At 34.6% G+C, this 23,604-nt stretch overlaps 1 protein-coding gene across 4 annotated transcripts in view; it reads right to left on the bottom strand.

The window, feature by feature from the left end:
- The window catches only part of Dgkh (diacylglycerol kinase eta), a 185,474-nt gene that overhangs the window by 50,321 nt on the left and 111,549 nt on the right, over positions 1–23,604 (bottom strand). For all 4 annotated transcript variants that reach the window (XM_078015867.1, XM_078015868.1, XM_078015869.1 and 1 more), the window contains exons 7-14: positions 23,004–23,110; positions 22,240–22,365; positions 18,736–18,838; positions 17,443–17,602; positions 14,990–15,098; positions 14,720–14,859; positions 11,103–11,187; positions 6,553–6,638 (exon numbers count right to left, since the gene is read on the bottom strand). In XM_078015867.1, the coding sequence (XP_077871993.1) occupies positions 6,553–6,638; positions 11,103–11,187; positions 14,720–14,859; positions 14,990–15,098; positions 17,443–17,602; positions 18,736–18,838; positions 22,240–22,365; positions 23,004–23,110 (916 nt within the window). The remainder of the gene's footprint in view (positions 1–6,552; positions 6,639–11,102; positions 11,188–14,719; positions 14,860–14,989; positions 15,099–17,442; positions 17,603–18,735; positions 18,839–22,239; positions 22,366–23,003; positions 23,111–23,604) is intronic.

Here is a 23,604-nt window from a genome sequence, read left to right as displayed (position 1 = left end):
TGGATATATTAACAAACCCTGTTCTCCATAATTTAGAGTACTGTTAAGGTTAGAGCACATCTTTCCCAAATACTTAAAGAAGAGTACTTTTAGGGTGAGGGATATGGCTCAGTGGTAGAGTGCTTGTTCAGCATGTGTGAGGCCGGGGGGTTTAATCCCTAGCACTGCTTTTCCCTCCCTGCCCCCGCCCCCCCCCAAAAGAAAGTACTTTTAGATCTTTTTTAAACAATGCATTATCACCCACAGCTCTCGTTTTCATAATGAAAACTGTGGTGTCAAACAAATAACATGGCTTGTCACTTGTGTTGTCCCTGTCCATCTACAGTTCATCACATGGGTTATCTTGATACCACACTTTTCCTGCAGAGAAAAGATGTTGTGTATTACGTTGCAAACCAATCTGTCACTCGAATTGAGTTATATTATCTGTAAATCTATTCATTTTTCCCCCTTAAGATAACCAATGCAATAACATACAAGACTAATTTAATTCAGGTCTCATTAGTGTTGACGATATATGGTTTACTTGCTTATTTTAATTACATTTGGTTTCTTTGCAATAGAAATAAACTATAAGGAAAAATAACTTGAAACACAAACAAAATCTGTCTTTCAGAAGCCTTTGGATATGGTATTGGATTAAAAACAACCACCAACAGAATGGTACATGATTAGGGTTTTTTGTTTTGTTTTGTTTTGTTTAATAAGAATTTATGCTGTTGGGAACATTATTTTAAAGCATGGTCTGCTTTCTATCATTGCTATACATTGAGGAATTTGGAGAAAATGAAAAAAAAAAAACCCAGAAGTTACTTTTTCTACTAAATTCACAATTTCTCTGTTAGGTGAGTGGCATTATAGATATTATGAAATTGACCCATTCAATGGATATAGGACACACATATATACACCCACATGAACACACCAAATCTTCACATTTGTCATCTAGGAAATAAATGCAGTATGCCTAATAATTTTTCTTTCATTTGTTGTTTTGGGGCAACCATTCCTATATTGACTTTGCTAGAAAATAATTATCTCCTAACCCCTTTAATCTGTTTGGTTGGCTTTTTCCTCCCAGTGCTGGGGATCAATTCCAGGGCCTTGTGCATATTAGACAAGCACTCTATTACTGAGCTACACCCCAGCTCCCTTGTTTGACTTTTTGAGCTCAAATTCTACAAAGAATCTAGCTTAACATTTACCAGAGATGGTTTCATGTTCTTCACATCAAATTTTTCTTCTTGATGTTTTATACTTTTATGACATTTCTTAAAATATTAAGTCAGACTATCATGATTTTCTTTTGGGGGCTTTACTGGCAATGTCTCTAAGTTGTGTCCCTTCTTGGGAGAGGAGATATTGGCATTCTCATCTCTTTTGTATAACTCCAAAATGGAGGTTTGTTTTGCCATTATTCTAACACTGTCTTCATATATAATTTCTTATGGATTTAGGAAACTGCATATGCCAGAACATTATCATTGCTACTTTTGTTGTTATTTACTAACCCCTAGGGACAAGAGCCATCAGTCCACTAATCTAGGAGTGAAAGGAGCAGCAGAGTTCTCCTTCCTCAACTGCACCACATTCCCATGGCAGACAGTAAGCAAAAGATGATCCTGTAATCATCACAGTATAAGCCTATGAACCTGTGCCAAGAGAGGTAAGGAAGGGGAATATGAGTGAAGGTCAGAGGCTGCTTGCCACATAAATTGTGGGAAGAATCAGAAGAAAAACTCGGTCTTATGGTCCATAAGTTCCATATTCCAGAAGAAATAGAATATTTACACTTTGGATCATAGAGTTTTTAAAATAAGATGTACAATTAAAAATAGTGTGACTTCAAGGTCCTATCAAGTAGATATTTGCAAATTGAGGAAAAAGAATTTTAACATGTGTTTACTATAGTAATGCAAAAGACACTCTTTAACTATACCCACAGTTTTCTATTTTAATACATAAAGTTCTCTAGAAAAAGTGCAAAAATTAAATCAATGAAAATGGAACATTGATTTTCTCAAAGAACAACAAAATTTTAATCCCTGCTTTTATCTTTAATGTTAGAACTTTAGATATTTCCAACATTTTGTTTCTTTAATTTTTTTGTCATCCTTCACAGTTAACTATGCTCCAAATAGTCACTTGAGGCTAACAACAGTCTACAACGATGATGCTTAATGCTTTCCACCATTACCTCAATTCTGTTTTACAAGATGTATTGTCCTAATGAGTATCTGTGTCTTCATTTATCAGTTTTCAATTTACTTTTTAAAATAGGGGCAATGGACAATAAAATATTCAAATACTATATTAAAATAAATACACCCACGATGCCCATATAGAATCACAGATCATAGAAAGAGACCTAAAAAATTTGTTTGTCATCTAATATAAAATGCTAAAATCAGATATTAAAGGATATTTAGAAACATTAATGAATAATATCTAAAGACTCCTTGCAATCTATGTGCTTGAAGAAAGATGTTTAATAACTCTGCACCCCATCTATTCATGCATGGAGGTTTACCTCAATTATCCTTAAAGTAGATTCCAAATCTAAATTCTACCATTCTATGACATTAGCTCCAATTCTATTGTTTTTTTCCTGTCAGTTACCTCATTTTCTGAAAATTTCATATATAGACCAAATGCCATTCATTTTAATAATTAGGGTTAGTAGAGTTAGTCAACAAAAAACCCTACGTAATGCCTACCTACTGTTAACGTTAGTAAAGTTAAAAACTACTGAGAATAAAACAAAACACATTTATGTTTCAGGTAAAGATTGTTATTTAATAACTTTTCTATTTTTAATTAATAAATGGTATCAATTGTTAATTAGAGCTTCTGGTTCTCAGATAACTCCTTATACTCTACTGAATTGATAAAATCCCAGGCAAAATCAAAGAAATAACGTTTGAGGTTCACCTATATTAGTTAACCTACACCTTAGCTATATTATTGAAATGTAGCTTCTCCATTAACATTTAAATATTTTAAATAGTAAAAATAGCTATTTTATGAAATAACTATAATCACATAAGGAAGTTATTTTCCTTAATATTTATTCACTTTTTCATTTATTCATACATACATGGCATTAACATAAGAAGAAAATTCTGTATTTTTGTCTAGGTGGTGGTTACATAGGTGCAGGTATGTGAGGAATTTCTTTGTAATCATTGAGTTGTATCTTTGTGGTTTGTGTACTCTTTATATATGAAGAGTTAATAGGATCTTTTTGTTTTTGTTTTTTATAAGCAGAAGGAACTACTGCAGATTTATTTTATTTTATTTTTTATAGCTGGGGATTAAACCCAGGGCCTTATCCCTGCTAAGCAAGCACTCTACCACTCAGCTATATCTCCAGCCCCAATTATGGGTTTTTAAAGCCTTAAAGAAACATATGAACCAAATGAAATCTGTGGAACCTTGTTTGGATTTTAATTTGAAGAAACTAACTATTTAAAACATTTTGAGGGGCTAGGGCTATAGCTCAGTGGCAAAGCACTTGCCTAGGACATGTGAGGCACTGGGTTTGATTATTAACACCACATAAAAATAAACAAATAGAGGCATTATGTCCATCTACAACTGAATAATAAATATAGAGCATATAAACTGTAATTGGAGGACATGGAAGATGGATCGAGTAATATTGATGGTACTAGAGAATTATTAAATTTACTGCATTTTTAAAAAAAGATTATATATATGTACATGTAATAAAAATAGAATAAAATGATTTCTCATATTTGCTTAAAGATACTACAGCAAAACTAGGGAGTAGATGGCAAAATGCTGATAAACAGTGAAGCTGAGTGATAGGCTTAGTGGGAAATTATACTTTTATGCAGTGTTTGAAAATGTCCATTAAAAAATAAAATAAAAAATACATTGTATTAATTGGCATAATGTATTACATGTTGTCCTCTCTTTTCTCTCTTGAACTCTTTAGAGCAAATCCACCCAATTTTAATCTGGGCTTATGACTTCAGGACAGTAGCAGGCCGCTGAGCACAGAAGAGTAACAAGGAGACCAGGGTGAAAATGGAATTGTTTAAAGGCAAGAGAGCTGTTTGGAGAGAAACCCAAAACTCAGGCTAGGAGTATGGCGTAAACAAAGAGCCAGACCAAGGTCAGAAAACATTTGAAATGTAATTAGGGAAATGAGGTGATAATACCATAATTTAGTATACTATAATACTATAATTTAGTATATTTTTAGCACTCTGTAGTTTATATGCTCTATATTTATTACTCAACTTAATTCTCCTAAGAGTTCCATGAAGGGAAAATAATAGGCATTCCTTTCCCTTCTTACGCTGGTAAAAAACAGACACAGATCCCAAGGCTAGTGAATAAGTGTCAACTAGGACACAAATTTACTTGACCCATGATTTTCAAACTGTTCTCTAAATGCTTTCAGAATTCCATAAATGAGTGTTTCAAATTTCATTTAGAAATATAGCACATAATATTTTTAAGGCCAAACGATTATTAGAAACATGACAAGACAAATAATATGTTAACATTTACTTTAGAATTGACTAATTTTTGTGCAACTCTTGGACTAAAGAATTTTCTGCCATTTTTATTTTATCAAAGAGAATGTCCTTATAACTGTATGATCAAATTAGGTACAGAAATAATTGAAAACTGCATCAAATATGAGATTATAACTCATCTATCACCTTATTGCTTACACTTTCAAAAATGTCTTTAATAATTTAAGCACATCCAATTAACATTAACAAAACAATTTTAATTTTTTAATACTGGAATGGTATGTAAGATTTTATTTGAAAAAAGGTTTTCACTGATAAGAATGTTGTACTTCACAGGTATTAAGATTAAGAATGATAAGAAAGAGCCAGGTATGGTGGCACATGCCTATAATCCCAGCTGCTGAGGTGGAGGCAGGGGGATCACAAATTCAAAGCCAACCTCAGCAACTTAGCAAGGCCCTACACCACGGAGTGAGACCCTATCTCAAAATAAAAAATAAAATGGGCTGGGAATGTGGTTCAGTGGTTAAGCGCCTCTGGGTTCAATTCCTGGTATTAAAAAAAAAAAAAAGAACGAGAAAGCAGTGGCTGCCATAATGATCTTGTTTGTATCTGTCCAAATTTCACGACCTGAACTCCATTTAATTAAAAATACATAAAATGTATAGGAGGCAGTGATCAAACATATCAAAATGCAAAGGTCAATACAAAGGCTTTGCTAAAAGGTAGATAAAATATTTAACTACAGTGGATTAAATAAGGAATCTTTTTTTTACAATTTGTTATACCTTTTCAAACCTTCCTTTCCAACTTGCCGTCTTTTCTAGCAATGTTCTCTTAAACGTCCTATAAATAAGCATTTATTTATGAGACAAAGGTGGCAAAGTCAAATACCTATAGGGATCCAGCTAGTAACAGATGTATGAATTGTGGCCAGAAAGAGAAAGGCATTAAGGAGTGCTGAGGCCTGGGACAAACTGGAAATTTACATATTTCACCATAAAGCAATACAATTCATTAAATAACAAATACACATAAACCAACCAGCAGTACTGCCCACCAGTCTGCAGTCCTTTTCTGCCTACAACAACCACTTGCTTCCACTCCCTTAACCCACTGAACTCTTTTTCTGTTGTTCAGGGCTGTTTCCTGTTCCTGCATGAGATGTCATCAAAAGCAATTCTGACTACATTTGTACTTCGGTCACAAGTAAGTTTTCCCTATAGATTTCTCTTCTCTTTCTTCTTCACTGCAAATGAAGCATGTGAGATACTAAAATGAGTGTATTTTTCCTTTACCTCTTTCCCACTCCCTTTCTCTCCTTCTACCCATTCTTTGTCTCCTCTCTTTCTGTGTAATAGTAATATCTGCTGCTAAACTAGACTCTTTCAGCATTCTTTCACTTATCAGTTGAAAATTTGGGGTGGTTTCACCCCCTTCCTCTGGTCAGCCTTCCAGTTCTCATGACATCAGTATAGGATGCTTCCAAACTAAATTCTAAATTCCAGCCAGGCAGCATTTGGGATAATAACATCAAGTAGCTTTGGCTCCATGTATGCAATCAACTTAACTAAAATCTGATAACTTTGAATTAAAACATAATTATGCAATTTAAACATGCTGAGAAATGTCATTTTGAAAAATCTCATCGTTGTGTTCCTTTTACTGAGGTAAACAGTTCCTAAGCAGTAGTGCTTTTAGAAGTAAGAAGTTATAACAAAATGTGCTTTCCATGTTATAATTAATCATAATCTACTTTTAAACAGACATCAGATTGATTAACCTCTAAATACTTATTATAAGTTTTTGACAAAAATGTATCAAATTAAGCAGCAATATATATATATGTATTCCACTCCAAATAAAATGCTATAGTGATTTTTTTTTAAAAAATCAAATCAAATTCAGTACAACTAATTTTGTGAATTTCATAGATATTTTTTGAAAAGAAAAAATTTCAAAAACGATATAAGCAGGAAGAAGCAGCTTTCCTTTAATTTTTACCATGTAACTATTTCATGACTCAAACTCCACAACTCACTTGGCAGACGATACAATCACCGTTTGTTCATCGGAATTGAGGATTTTTGTAAGATGAGCTGCAACGGAGTCTTCATAAATCGTCATCTGAAACAAGAAAATACTCTATGCTATATTATTGTTGTTGGCATATATACAACTCTGTCATTACTGCTTCTAAAAGAGCTGTTCATGACACAAGCGAAACAGCAATTGCTACAATGAAAAAGGAGTCATGAAAAATAGATAAAAATTTCCTTTCTGTGACAGGCTTTCATTTTCTGGAATTCTTTAACGTATATTTTTAGAAGAGTCCATAAAAGGCTAGAAAGCAGAGGTGGCATGCCTATAGTCCCAGTGACTTAGGAGGCTGAGGCAGGAGGATCACAAGTTCAATGCAGTCTCAAAAACTTAGTGAGACCCTGTTTTGAAATAAAAAATAAAAAGGGTTGGGGATGTAACTCAGGGGTAAAATACCCCTGGGGTTCAATCCCCATTACTGGGGAGAAGATAGGAGAAAAACCCACAAAAAGCCCTTAAATTAAAAAAAAATATTTTTTTGAATATGAGAATTCTTAAAAGCCAGATAACCTAATTCAAATGGGCTAAAGTAATTTAAATAGGAGAGTTACTGATGATCCATAAACAGATGGAAAGGTGTTCAACCTCATCAGCCATCCACCAAGTGCAACCTAAGACCACAACACACTACCACCACATGTCTACTGGAAAGGAGATGAAGACAGCAACAAGTGAAAACTGCCAGATGTTGGCAGGACAGTGGAGCTACAGAACTCTCATAAGCTTCTGAGGAGAGTGCACATTGACACCAACACTCCAGAAAACTATTTGTAATATCCATGAAAGCTGAATGTACACTGGGCACGGTGGTGCATGCCTACAAACCCAGTGGCTCAGGAGGCTGAGGCAGGAGGATCACGAGTTCAAAGCCAGCCTCAGCAAAATCAAGGCACTAAGCAACTCAGTGAGACTTTGTCTCTAAATAAAATACAAAATAGGGCTGGGGATGTGGCTCAGTGGTCGAGCACTCCTGATTGCAATCCCTGGTACTCAAAAAAAACAAACAAACAAACAAACAAACAACAACAAAAAAAAACAGATGAATGGCTGAATGTATGCATGATACCACAGGACTCAGAGATTCAACTTCTACAACCAAAAAAAAAAAAAAAAAAAAACCAAACAAAGAAAACCCACAAGTGTGTGTTTAGCAAAAGACATGTACTAGAATGTTCATGCAGCATTCACTCAATAGTAGAGTGGATAACAAACTGTAGCATATCTGTGGAATGGGACACTGTGGAACAATGAGAGGGGATGATGCTCAATTACCCCACAATGTGGCTGAATCTGACAAACATAATGTTGAGTGAAAGGATCCAGATACAAAAGGGAATATGCAACATGACTCTATTTTATAAAATACAAAAAAGACGAAATGAATCTATGTTATTAGAAGCTGGGAGAGTGGTTGCAGGGGGGAGGGGTGGGATGGTGACTAAAAGAGCCGTGAGGGGAATTTGTAGGGTACTTGAATGTTGTCCTGTGATCTGGGTGCTGATTATATAAATTGGTTTAGTTTGTAAAAATGTACCAAGCTCTTTATGTATGATATGCATACTTTTCTACATGCATGTTATGATTCAACAAAAAGTTTTTTTAAAATGCGATCATGCAGTCGTATAGTCATGTATGTGATCAATCATGTAAACAAAGCTTTCTCTCAAATAACATACACACAAAAAAATCAAAATGCCAAGTGCCCTATATCCCTTTTCTATTTGACTCAAACTTTGACATCATGTTGAAAGAGATCATCTTCCTGATACATAAAATATGCATAGTATTTAAACAATCTCACATTCACAGCCTCCCTTTAAATGTTTGCTTTAATATATTCCATAGCTCAAATTTTTTCAGTAAAAACGACAGGTTCTATTCAAGCAGGCCTGATGCTGCCATACTCAGATCTTTTCATTGCTTTTCCCTAACCAGCATCAGTTTATTCAGACTTAACTGAAGATTAAGTTAATGCCCCCCCCCCCCAAAAAAAACTTCCTGACTAGCCTCTCCCAAAGCAATGTCAATTCTAATTTACAGTCAAGTGCACCGGTTACTCTTTTAAATTTCTATCTTAACCTACTTCAAAAGCAGACCAAATAGAGAAAAGTTATTTTACATCAATGAAAAGGAGGAAGGGCAGGAACTTTAAATTTACACCCATATTGTATTGACCGACCCACAAATCCACTTTACCAATCTCCTGATTTAAATGCCAGAAACTGCGTTTTTAGAGATCAGAAAAACAGAAGTACCTCTTTTAAAACTACAATAAGGAAGCGCTTTTTAGAGATTAGTTTTCTCTTCCCTTATGGGCGGAAAATATTTTAAATGACCATTAATGCCATTGACTAATGAATTAATATCAGTTGATTAATTTATTATCATTTGACAAATGACATTTGCAATTTACATCTTAAAAAAATTCAAGTTGTTATCCATTAGTGATATTCAAAGAAAACAATGCCAACCCTTTCAGAGTAAAATAAGCTTCATGTCCAAGAATAAAATCGTATGTGTCACTCATTGATCACTTAGCATTAACAGTTAACATTGTGTGTGTGTGTGTGTGTGTGTGTGTAGCAGGCATTAATGTTAAGTACTTTGAATACTTTTAGCCCTTTAACTATTCTGTTTTACAGTCAAGGAGGGTATTAGGCTGGTTACTCAGCTTACCTTTTTCTCAAGGTAAGCTGAGTAACCAGCCTAATACCCATAGTCAATGAATTGCTCAGGAATTCAAAAACAAAGTAGTTAGCTTACTTCTATTATAGTTTTCAAGGTAAAAAATAAAATCACAGATGAAAAAGTGTTTTCTTGATGTTAGCTGGAGGGTGTTCAGGCCTTGGTCTGAGCCAGACAGAATGTCCACTTAATCTGTAATATTAAAGGATGCTATCTGTTTGTTAAGAAAATCAGTTAAAAAAAAAATTAGCTGAGCTTGATGGCACAGGGCTATAGAGTGACTTGGGAGGCCAAAGCAGGAAGATTGTAAGCTAGAGGTCAGTCTGGGCAATTTAATGAGGTCCTGTCTCAAAATAAAAAATCACAAGGGCTTAAAAAAAAAAAAAAACCACAAGGGCTGAGGATGTAGCTCAGGGATAGAGTATTCCTGGTTCAAACCCTAGTCCTGCAAAAAAATTTTTAAAAGATGAAGTTTCATTCAAGCCCACCTGCACCAAAAAAAAAAAAAAGTAAGAGATTTCCTTTATGTACTTAACACCTCATATTTAAGATATGATTACATAAAAATGATAGAAGGCAATTATCTATCTTTATTTTACATACTAGGAAACAGACATTTCTGAAGTAGGTAGAACAAAAGAATTTCCCTTTTCCTTTTTTTGGAAAGAAAATTAATAACATTTACAAAAATACTATTGAGAAAAGAATGGTTTCCATAAAAAATGTGTTTGATAGTTATAGCAGATGGAATAATATAACTAAAAATGTTCCTGGAAATGTGGTAGGACTATGAGTGACTTTTAGATTCTTTTTCATATAATTTTCTATTTAAAAATTTTTTAGATATAATGTTTTCTACTTTTATATCAGAAAATATTTAAAAAATACAATTAGCTTCTCTAAGGAATAGCCCTATTTTCCAGTTATCATCCCTTGCCCTAATTTTGACAAGATTATAATTTTCTTAATGACAAAACAAAGATTCCATTTGTAAAATAAACAGATAAATTTTCCTAGAGGGAAAAATAAGCTCTCATAGATCAAATGGTCTTAATGAGTCAGAGAATAATCCTCTGAAAGTCAGGTTCTGTTTTAAATCTCTACTGCTTGGAGATTTAATCAGAACGCTGAATCTTTTAAAATGTTGTCTAAAAACTTCAGAGCAGTTGCGGTCTTTCTGGAATGAAGTGACCTATCTTAATTCCTTGGTTTTCTCTAGATCAACAGGCTTAACCCTGTCTTTTGCTCCCTTCAAAGAAAAGGCAAAGCTTAGGATCATTATACAATATTCTGGCTACAAGTACTGGTCTGTTTGGAGATTGTTTAAGGGAGCTGGGCTAATACCCGATAATCAAACGGGTGCTCATGAACAAGGCAGAAGATGAGTGGAAGCAAGCTGGAAGCTGGCCCCTTGAGCTTTGCTGGTAAAAAGGAAGCAGGAGGAAGAATAAGCAGGGAGAACTACTGAGAGCTGAGAAAGGACCTTATATTCCTGGTGCACATCACTGAATCCTCACAACGCTGCAGCCTCATGTCACAGATAATGTTAAGAAGGCCCACAGGGGCAAGTGACTCGGGTAAGGCCACACTCCCTGTGGGGGTAGTCATGGAAGCAGTCTAAGCTGGATCTTTAGGATTCTTTAATTTGGGGAGAGAACTAGAAGTAGTCAAGGAGGCGATAGTCCCCCAAATTAACATAAGATGAAGTAAGCATGCTACAGCTACCATGAGAGTAGGTTTTCTCTTTTTTCCCCAAGATGTCAACCCCCATTTTAGATGATAAATAGGTAAAAGGTAAAGTCTTACATAAAATTCTTCAGGTGCTTCTGGAGGTCCCGGAAGTAGAGAAGCCTTTGGTGGCAATTTGAGTTCATATGTCATTATACTCCACCTGAAGGGAGAAAATCCTTTGGTCTAAAACGCCTTTAAAATTTAACAAACTGTTCTTATTTCATCATTTATCTGTATTTGTGAACTAAAGCTTTATTGTATCTTAATCAAAGAAATGAGAAAGAGATACAATTTAGGTAATCTCATAAAATATTGGATTCATATTTATGATTTCAACATTTTACCATTTCTCCATGAAGTGACGACTTCTAAACGTTTTAAGAGCATGCCCATAGTAAGAAATGTTCAAATGTAACAAGACTTCTCATTCTTCATTAGGTGTAATGCATTGTGACTTTTTTATTCAATTCTTTTAAAATTATGATTACTGTAAATTATTAAGTAGATTACAAGTTATTGATGCGTCACAACCAAGAATTCCAAAACAGTGTCCTAGATTAAATAAATGTATACAGCCTATGAAAAACACAGTATTCCCATGTACCGATCATTCTTGCCAAAGCAACTTACACATACATATGTGAAACAAAATAGGTGAACTCCTAATTTAAGAAAGAATAAATTTAAGCATAGGATTGAGGGAGAAATGTTAATAGAAATGATACTTAATTCAAACAAATTTATTTCAATTAACTATTAATATTAATTTCAAAGCAAACATTGAATCATTGGTATTTGAGAAAAGCAATCAACTTAGGATAATTCAAGCCTTCTAACTAAAATAATAATTTCCAAAACTGAAAAGAAATATTGGGTCATGGCATTACTGTAGACTACAAAATGTAAGATGAAGATTTTACACAGAAACAAAGCATTATAAAAATAGTAGTAAAATATATGACTTTTAAGAAAAATGGAATCCAATGATACAACCTAGAGGCAAATCCAAAGGTCAGTATTTAAACTGAGCTTGGTGTATCATTCAGACTAATGAGAATAAATCTTTGCATAAAAACCCAAATTCCCAGGAATTCTTCCAATAAACATATATTATGTGTTAGGATATATAAACTGAGTAGTTGTTTGAAGCTACTATTCTACTCTTAACATGAAAATATTATGAAGAAATATATATTTGAATGCTGAAAGCCATTCATTCATTCATATAACCATCCACCCATCTATTTGTGCAACAGATATATATTGAACATCTCAAAGTAACAGGGTCTAAAAACACAAGAGTGAAGAATGCTTTCCTAATGTGTATTCTACCTCAGAAAACAGGGATAGTAGAAGTAAACAAAACAATTAAATTTGTAAGTATCTAACAGAGAAAACCACGATTGGAAACATAAAAGTCAAGTTCTAGATAGCTGGAAATACTTCTCTGGTCAAAAGAGCAATTAAAAAAAAGGGAAAGAAACTCATCCAATGTCTACACCTTCCATGCCGTACCTCCCTCCTATATAAGAAATGGTTGGAGCTGAAGAAGCAGGAGAAAGTGGTGGCAAGAGAGGAACGAGTCAGGCAGAAGTAACAGCTAGCAGAGTCAGAGGCCAGAAAGCTAGAACTTCTCTGCTGACTATATGTTTAAGGACAAGAGAGTGCAATGTTGAAGACAGACCCTAGGAACTACTGAAGGAACTCTAAACTGCAAGTTCTAGTGCTTTCTAGCTACGCAATTTTGATCATGTAAAAACCTTCGTATTACCAGGAAAATGGAGATGACAATATTGGTTCTCTTTAGGAGCAGTGATGATTGAGGAGTAAAATGACTGGCAGTGCCAGGCAGAAAGAAAATACTAGTTATTTTTATTCCCATTGTCTACAGAAGCCTCAATTTTACATTTTAATAAAATAGTCATCATAATGCTTCCCTAATCCATCCTATAAATTTATAATTGGAGTGAATAGATACATATGATTTGGAATATTAAACAGTGATTTTTTTCTTTACATCTTTGCAAATAGTAAATTAGGGGAAAAAGGAACAAAATATTCTTTTGCTTCTAACAATAACATTGGATTCCATTTTTCTTATTTCCTAGGTTTTTGAGTCTCTCTTGATTTTAATTTTTTCCTTGTGTTTTCCCCAGGCTTGTTGGTATGAAGCAAGAGTTTCACTATGGAGATGCTATTTCTCAGCTAATTAAAAAGTGAATATCTAGAATACCATAGAAAAGCACATATCCAGGGTAGAGGAAAAACCCAACAACACTTCCTAGGATGCAGCAGGAAGCAGTGCTCTTCAAATCTTTAACGAAAAAAGTATTTAAAATATTTCATGTTGTTTGGAAAGCACAGAATCAGACAGTTGTTCAGTAAATCATCTCCAAGCTCTTTTATAAATAATGGTGATTCTATTTATTTATTTATTTCCAATCCCCCCAGGTATAACCAACAAATAAAAACTATATATATATATATATATATATATATATATATATATATATATAAAGGTGTACAATTTGATATTTTGATTTACACATCAAGCCAATTAACTTTTCCATCTCCTCACATGTGTTCCTATTATTTTTTTTTTTTTAAAGAAAACCTCTAGGCTTTTTTAAGAATTAGAAACTGAATCCAGCTTCACCCTAGACTATGCAGTCAAACTATAGGAGTATTTCTCATACAATTTTGGATAAATATAGACGAATATTCTACTGTGCAGCTCTCTTTTCAAATAGTCTGTCAGCAAAAGAATCATGCATTACAATATTACCTTATGACAGACAAGGTTACAATTAATTTGGTTATAGCTCATCTTAGAGTAATTACATTTTAGATTGGTGGCTCCCTGATGAGATTTGTTATTTTCGGGATGACTTCCACAGATGGCTAATCCTATCAATGTTGTTTTGAGTCATGCTACCTCACGTCTATAATGATATTTTGACATTTGTCTTCTACTCATGGGGTGGGGTAATTGCTGCTTACTAAATCCTGTTATTCCCTATACCCAAATTCTAAACACCTCCTGCACCACACTCAGCTACATACTGTGATTTCTGTTTTACATGTGGGCTACTCAGAGAGAAAGTGGGTATGGGATGTGAGCAGGGACAGCATAAATATAGTGATAAGCCCTTCATTCAAAGCTGTCTTCCTAACACTACCCTGTTCCGGGGACAGGATGCTTTATCTTTTTTAAAAATTCAGTTCCTTGTTGGAACAATTTGTTTGTAATGTGTATAATTAAGAAGAGATATTCTAACAAACAAAAAGTTTGTCTTCGCTTCTCTGAATCAACCTGATGATGGGGGTCCTACTTTTCATACTCACTAACCCCCCCACCACACAGCAAATTAACTATTTTATTTCTCCTACTTGAACAGTGATTAAAAGTAGTTATCATCCTAGGTATCAATCTACTCTTTAGAACAATGGATTCATTGGAATGCAAGAAGAGATGTTTCCCCTCAGTTTTATAAAAAATTCATTCATTCAGAAAATATCTTAATTGAGTGTCTACTCTGTTCAGGCCTGGTTGTCAACCTCAGGGAGCAAATGGTCGACAAGTCCAGGAAATCTCTGCCTTCATGGGTGTATAGTCAGTAAAATTTAAATTATCAAAAAGTGATTTCTGGATGCCATTTTCAGTCTAGGATTAGTAGAGAATTTTCTCTTACCTGTCTAACATCTTGGTACTGGCTCGTTCCAGCTTCTCTAGAATCTGAGGAAGTTGAGTGTCATCGTCATATGAACCTCCCCAGCCAAGAACTCGAGCCAGGTCATTGCCTGTTCCCAAGGGTAATACTCCCAGCTGACACTACGAGAGAGTGCAAGGGTGAGACTTTCAGAAAAGTTGAGAAATAAGGACCATTACACTCTGCACCTCTCTGGAAAATAATGTCAGTATACATTCACGTCAACTAGCAAGTAAAAGAATTAGCACTTGCCTGTTTATTCAAGTTGAGTTTATCGATTTCTGACAAAACCCAGCCTACACTTCCATCTCCTCCGCAAACAAGAATCCGGAAATTGTCAAACTTCTGAAATAATCTTAAACTAAAAGTAAAAATTATTTCATTTTAGTAAAAATAAATAAAAATCACTTTTTCTAATTCTTTGTCATTCTTGCATGCATTGGTATAAAAACTCATATTTATCTACTAATTATACTATAAAAATTATTTTGAGTGCAATTTTTAATTCAAGAAAATCTCTGAATCTAAAGAATGATAGTGAATTACAAGCAGGAATGGAGGAAAAGGGAGCAAGAAATAAGGAAACAAAATCGAAGCAGAAGCAGGAAAGAACTACAGGTAAACATGAAATTGTGAAAGTGGTGGCTTTCCTATTTTAACAAGAAGGATATATTATATCCTTAAGAATTATAAACCAGGGGGAATTGAGGATGGGATGCCAGTAATTGCACTGAAGCAATTCTTAAAGACACTTACAAACCTTGCCAACATGCAGCCGTAAGTACAGTCAGCCCACCTTTTCTCCTCTCCTCTTAGTCTCTGGCCAATTCTTTCACTTCTATCTCCCTTCATCTCAACTTTTTTTTCCTTTTCTTTTTTTTTAATTTGTGTGTGTGTGTGTGTGTGTGTGTGTGTGTGTTTCTGTCTGTCTGTCTGTAGATGGACAGAATGCCTTTATTTTGTTTGTTTATTTTTACATGATGCTCAGGATCAAACCCAGTGCCTCACACATGCTAGGCAAGCGCTCTGCCACTGAGCTCCAGTACCAGCTTTTATCTCAACTTTCCACACATTTCACCTCCTGAATGTACCTTTGTAAAATTCAAGTATAATGGGAAATCTGGAAAATATATCATAAGAACAACCCCAGGAAACTTCACAAAGAGAGATCTTTGGGGGCTTAAAGGATAAATGGGAAAAATAAATATCATGAGTATAAGAGAGTGGATGAGGCAGTAGCTTGGTGGTAGTGGACATGCTTCAAACGTATGAGGTCCTGGGCTCAATCCCTAGCACCAAAAATAAATACACACCTATACAAATTCCTAAATTAATTAATTAACAGAAGTATGGAGAGTTATAAAAAAACCAGACATGTCAGAAAGGAGAATGAAACTACCAAAGAACAGAAGACACAAAGAAGGTGAGAGGAAATCTGAGAAAATGCTGGGATCCAATCAGGGGCAAGAGAGAGATGTACTTAGGGAAGGGGCAGGGTATAAATGAAGAGAACTAGTGTCTGTGTAAAACAGAGGACCTGAGACTCAGAAAGAGAAAGGCAGTGCAAAAAGGAGAGAAGACCTTGAAGGGACAAAAGTGACAAGAGACACAAAGAGAAAAGGAGAGAAACAGAGAAGACAGAGGAAAGTGTCAGTTTGTAAATGAGTGCTTCTCAGGCACTGGTATCTAAAATCCCAATTTCTGCCCTTAGGATGCAGCTTAATAGTAGAGTACTGCCTCGTATGTACAAGGCCTTGGGTTCAATAACCAGGACTGCAGTAAAATAAAATAAAATTCTCATATTTACTTCTGTGTTCATACTTGAAGGTCACAGGGAAATCCTCAGGAAAAGCTGAGTAACCTTTGCAAATCACATAGAGATTAAAGATCCCTCCATCAGAAGACACAGCATCCTCTTTCAGAAAAATCATATGCAAATACTGAAAATGTATCTCAAGGCATATCGCCCCTCAGTAAAAATACTATTTAATTTTTTTTTCAGATTTTAAGTTACATAACATACTAGAAAACTGGGAGGTGGCGGGGGGGGGGAGTCAGCCAAAGTATTTTGTTGTCATTTATGTGAAAGTCAAATTCTTTTTTAAAAAAATATTTTTAGTTGTAGATGAACACAATGTCTTTATTTTGTTGATTTAGTTTTTTTTATGTGATGCTAGGGATTGAACCCAGTATCTCATTCATGCTAGGCAAGCACTCTACCACTCAGCCACAACCCTAGCCCCTAAGTCAAATTCTTGAGGAACTGTCCTTGAGATCCGCGATAACATCTGTTAACGTGGTGAAATCACTGATTATGTACATTATATATAAATTAATACTAGCCTTCCTTGAAAATAATTTTTCTAATATTAGCTTTTATTTTATATTTATGGAAATTGATCCTTCTTGGAGTTAAACAAATTGATAGTAGTGTTTGATATAAAATATATATAAAAATTTTTCTTAATAAATTTGAAATTTGGAAATTTTGGTAAAAAATAGGGAATTTATACAAGAGATTTATATAACTGTCAAAAAGCTTATATTAAAACTTTAAATAATGAAAGCTTTAAATAAGGGAGAAGGAGAGAAGACCAACATAGGAGATCAAGTGGAATCAATAATTTTCATGAGATGAAAAGCTAGACACAATTCATGCCTAGTACTATATTTCATTCAAATAATATTTATCAATAACGAATTACCCCAAATGAGGACCTCCGTTCATTAAATCAAACACCTGAGCCGGATTTAGCAATTGTTTAAAACGACGAAGAAACTTGACTCCCTGATTATCTCCACTCTTAGAATTGACAAAAACCAATAAAGGACTAACACAGAATGAAAATGTTGCTCTACAGAAACCTGTAAAAAAAACAAAAAACACACATATAGCATAAGAGCAATACGTACTATTTTCCTTTTTAAATTATTACTGAACATTCACAGAAAAAAAGATAAATTCATAAAAATAAAAAATCTTGCTTATTATTAGAACACTCAGGTATAATGTAGACTCACAAGTGGAGGTTTACTATTTAAATACTAAGAACATAGGACTTCTCATTTAAAAATATGTTCTATAATGAAAAATGATAACAAAGACAAGGGAAGTATTAACCATAGATAATTTGAGATATACCATCTGTCTTAACAATATAATTATGAGAAAAACTAAGCAAAGTCCATAAATTCACATTTGTAAAGAATTCATATGATTATTTTTACTATTTTTAAATGATTTAACTGTTCTTTGATAAGACTTGAGAAAATATTGAAATTTATAATAAATAAAAGAACCTAGATATGTCAGAGATGGGAGAGGCAATCAATAGTACAAGTTTTAAAAATCATATTATTTAAGATTTATATCTTTATACCTAAAATATTTATTGGCCTAATTTACTTAAAATTTCAGAAGGCATAAAGAATATTATAAATGCCAGACATTAACAACAGTACATGGTAAAAGCCTTTTGTAATACAACTTGCTTAGAAGGAAGTTATTAGTATGCTATCCTAAAACCAGTGTTGTGAAAAGTTTCCTCAGCACTTACAATTAAGTTGTAAGATTCTGGAAAAAGTGAATGCATTTATAGGATATAAATTTCTGCAATGAAATTATAAGAAAACAAATTTTAATAACAGCCATGCTAATGAGCAATTTCAATTATGGTGGAAAAAACCACTTATAAAAATTAGCCTGTTCAGATTATACTTCAGTACAAGATAATGATCTTATTTTATTTACTTAAATGTAAAATCTAAAAGTCTCATACATGGTAATTTTACCAACAAAGCTAATAGCTATGTTACAACTTTCATTTTAAAAGATTCTTTTACAAATTAAATATGCCATTCGGAAATTTAAATGGAATTATTATGTAAAAATTGACCAAAATAACCAACTTAAGTTCTATTTATTCTAGGAAAATAAATGTACATATATCAATATTAAATATACCAGAAATACACATACTCACACTACTATTACATACCATCAGAATCAGTGCTATTTAGTGCAATTGGAGGTATGATAGATACTTTGCATTGGCCAAGTGGACATACAGGAAAATAATAATCTTTGCAGGCAGTATGTACCTAATGATAAACAAATAAAGCTTTGGGAATCATAAAAACAAAGCATTTTTCTATGTCATAAATTACATCTACAGAAATGATCATTTAGGATCAACATCATCACAAAATATTCAGTAATTCACAAGTTACTTTAAAGGCACAGTATCTATATTTCTAAGGAATAGACTAAGCATTTTAGTGATGGGAATATAATTTTGGTCCATGTGGCCTATTTCTGTGATGGTCTCAAACAAGGGATATGGTCAATGAATGCTGAAGGCAAGGAGAGAGTAAGAAAAGGGAGGAAATGCAGAGGGAGAAAGAGAAGGAGGAAAAGAAAAAGGGAAGAGAGGGAGAAAGGAGGAAAGAGTTCCAATATGTCAATATTATGCCCATAAAACAAATCGATAACATCTACCATATAAAAATTCTTACAGACTTAATGACAATGAAACCTGCCATGTGCCTGCTCTTTCTGCCATGCTCCTATAACTCGCATTTCTTTTATCATGTGGTTTTTTTCGCATTTCTTTTATAATTCGCATTTCTTTTATCATGTGTTTTTTATCATCACTATCAGCACACCCATGCCTACTTTCTCAGCTAGACTGCAAGGAAAAGGGAGAGGGATTCACATCACAAGCCTGTGGTAAATGCTCGATGAAGAAACATAGTTTCAAGGCCAGTCAAGATACTATTGAGAACAAAGCAGGCTAACCTAAAAAGTAGGAGCCAGGCCACTTAGAATACTTTGTGTATTTACCTAGAGACCCTTCAAAATATTTTGGCTAGTAAAAGCAGATGCTTCATAAACCATTTATTTAATAGGACTTTATATCATTAGTGCTTTAAGAAAACTGGCACATTGACTAAACCTCTATCAACACTCTTCAGAAATAAGTGAGATTTAATAGCAGTTTTTAGCAAATTTAATAGCAACTGTTTTTGGACAGTTGATTAGGATTTATAATAATTAACAACCAAAATGCATTTTATAAAAACTAGTATACATGGATAGTTGTAAAAGGAATATAAAAATACATGAGAATCATGGAGCAAAATGGGAAGCTATTTATAATAATCTAAGTGAGAAAAGCAGAAGATAAAGTTGTATATTCACTGATTTTAAAATTATGACTTAAACCTTCAGGGTTATGGAACTATGGGCTTTCGGACTTGGCAGCGGTTTTTTTTTTTTTTTTTTTGCTTTCTTTTGTTTATTTGTTTTCCCTAAATGACTATGTTTTCAGCCCTAGATAGCCTGCTGTTAGAAATTCACATTCTAGTGGTTGGGGTTGTAGCTTGGTGGTAGAGCACTTGCCTAGCATATGTGAGGCACTGGGTTCCATCCTCAGTATCACATAAAAATAAATAAAAGTATTGTGTCCATCTACAACTAAAAAATAGTTTTTTAAAAAAGAAAGAAACTCACATTTTACAGGTAAAGTAATATATAAAAAGATAAATGATAGTGCACAAGAAATTCGAGGCTAAGAGAGGCATTACAGAGGTGATGGTGCCAGAAACCAACAGGTGTAACTTACCCAGGGTGGGGTAGGAAAAAAGAGGGAAAAGACACTCTAGAATGGTTCCATCCCATACACCTCATTTAAATTGCTATTAAATTTCAGTTGTTGGGCTGGGGATGTGGCTCAAGCGGTAGCGCGCTCGCCTGGCATGCGTGCGGCCCGGGTTCGATCCTCAGCACCACATACCAACAAAGATGTTGTGTCCGCCGAGAACTAAAAAATAAATATTAAAAAATTCTCTCTCTCTCTCTCCTCTCTCACTCTCTCTTTAAAAAAAAAATTTTTTTTCAGTTGTTTTCCCAAGATAATGTTGCTCTTCTATTTGTGAAACTTTTTGAAGTTGGGGATGAATAGAAGGAACAAGAATGAAACCTAATTAACTCCTACCTTGAAGATTATTAGTGTTTAAAAATTACTGACCAAATAAAAGTAAAGACATATATTCTGCAGGTAAAGACAATTTACACAAAACCCTTCTAAAATGATTCATCCCACATGAGATGTATTAGCAGGAAATACTATCAGTGATCATTCCCCCCAAAATAAATCTTATGCGGAATGATGATTTAAAATCTTTCTTATGGATAGCACTCCTTTAAAATAAGGATGGCATAAGAGGGCTTTAGGGGTCAGGGCTATACTGGGAGTCCACAGAAAGGCACCCATCACAGTCTGTAGGTTATATGACAGTGAAATAAGAGAAGTAAAAAACCAAAAATAAGCCTCTGGGATATAGCTCAGTTTATAGAGTGCTTGCCTTGCACGTACAAGGACCTGGGTTCGGTCCCCAGCAAAACACACACACAAACACACACACACACACACACGCCTGTGGCTAATTAAAGAGGCAAATGATGAAAAATAACAAAAGCATGAGGACAAAGGAAATCTTAGTTGGTTTAAAAATTAAGAGGAATCACAGATTACTATCTAAAAAGTCATAGGACTTCCCCCCCCCCCAACCCCGGGGCCTGTGGAGTCAATCTCATAGGAAACCAGCACATATTATCACATCTTATGCTGATCTACAACAGACTTCCCAAAAGCAATGGATTTTCCACACTATAAAATTTGGTCCAACTTACAAATTTGGACAGCAAGAAAAGAAGATGCAAATCACCAACAAATGAGTCAGTCCCAAAACACAAGGGACTATCATCCTGAGACAGCAGCACCCAGGAGTAAGAGAAGCATGCCCAGCTGTGGCTTCGTGGTCCTGTGGTCTTTGAGCCCTATGCTACTGTTGGCATGACTTCCCTTCTCTATCAATGTCCTCATGCAGCCCAGGAGCCCTGACTATATGATATCTGGCATATATGAGACTGTTCTTTGCTGATGATTCACATGATGCTGGGTGAACTTTTTACTTCTTTCCTGTACATGCAGAGAAGTTTAAAGCTATTTATTATATGACCTAAGTTTATATCATTTAAATTACATCAGTGCATAGCACATTGAACTTGGCTTTCTGTCGGTCAGAGGACACACATGGTACTGCAGAAAAATCACACTTCATATGTTAACCCAAATCTGGCAGCACAAAAAAGGACTTTCTATGTGCACCAGGTATAATAGAGAAAACAGCAGATCACTGTGCAGTGAAAGCAAAATGGAAAACAATAGATCTGTAGGAAAGAGATTCTGAGACATAGGAAATATGTGAGTAAGAGAAAATATTACAAACGGGGCATTTGAAAAATGACCAGGAATGGGGTCAGGGGATGGAAAATATGGAACTGGAAGGAAAACACTATTTAACAAGCCATGAATGCCACAATGGGCTATGCTGTCAGGCTCTGCCATGAAGGTCTTTGCTTTGCTTCTGAACCACACAGATGTCCACGGTAAGCAAATAAGATAGTGAAAATGTATGAAATGTTTGCAAATCCTTACCATTGTTTTACACCAAAGACATTTCCAATCCTGTAGACGGAGAACACTGCCACACGTTTTGTCACAGACAGCACACTTGGCACTCACGGGCAAGTTGCCCTCAAGCCATTGGTGAGGCATAGCGAGCTGTCGGGCAGGAAAAAAGGGCAGCCAAAGTGAAGACTGTGGAGAACACTGTTCTTACCCTTGGGAAGGTACTGAATGATTTGTTACTCTATGGAGTCAATAACAGGCATCCTGCATGGCACTCATGTATACCAGATTTATTGAGTATCTATTATGCCTAAGCCCTGTAGGGAGACAAAGTAAATAAGACGAAAGGCCTGCCCCTTTGGGATTCAGGTGCAAATCTAGTTGAGGAGAAAAGACAAAGGGTCATGATACATGGCCCACTAAAGGCTGTCAGAGATTCACCTATGCAGTGCAATGCAGGAGACGTTTTTTAAGGTAGGGGTACTGCAGAGAGGAAACCCCAGAGTCTGCAGAATAAACCTCCTCTAAACCTTAAAGATCACAGAGTGTGACCTTCTGTTACACCAGCCAGGTCCAGCAGTCATTCCTAAGCCCTAATCTTAACAGAGTTCCCTCAAAATCCAAGAGTGAGGGAAAGCTATAAAGCAATGAATTAAAAATAAAAAACTCACAAATAAAACCTATTTCATCCTGATAATAAACACTCCCACTTAAACTATCAGTATTTCCCCCAAGAGCAGAAAATAAGAGAGGAGGCACCAGGAAGAGAGCAAGGGCAGACAGCAGCTTACTCCGTCTTCGTCCTCTATGATGTCCTTTCCAATGGAGGCCAGGGTTGTCCATTTACAGTTATTAGTTGCCCTCACTGCACATCTTTTGTGAGCCTTGAATTTACACACTAAAAAGGAAAATAAAATAAGTTAATCATTTTAAAGTACTTTTGCACCAACACTAAAAGTCATCATGCGTGAAATTTTTAAAAGGGATAGAAAGGAGAGAAAAAGAAAACAAAGATTTTTAAAAATTTAAACTAATCTCCAATGATACTAATTGTATTCTAAAAAACTAATACAGACTTGCATTTATGAATCACATACAGAGTTACAGATCGATTGCTTCATGGATAAACAAAAATGAGATAAATAGAAAATAATTAGTTCTTGAGAAGGGAGACTGACACACACACACATGCACAAGCAAATAAAATTCAGTAACAAGGATACTGATTACATCCTATTTCTTAATCTGAGTGCTAATTATATGAATGAATTTAAGAAAATTCATTGAGATGCACACATTTCTGATATTTGCATTGTTCTGTGTACCTAATATATTTACTTATATTAATAGGTTTGAAAACATCAGAAAGATCAAGAAAATTCAGAGGAGTTT

The sequence above is a fragment of the Ictidomys tridecemlineatus genome, chromosome 6 (genome assembly GCF_052094955.1).
Source record: "Ictidomys tridecemlineatus isolate mIctTri1 chromosome 6, mIctTri1.hap1, whole genome shotgun sequence".
Classification (NCBI taxonomy): Eukaryota; Metazoa; Chordata; class Mammalia; order Rodentia; family Sciuridae; genus Ictidomys; species Ictidomys tridecemlineatus.
This window is presented reverse-complemented; position numbering and strand designations above follow the sequence as displayed.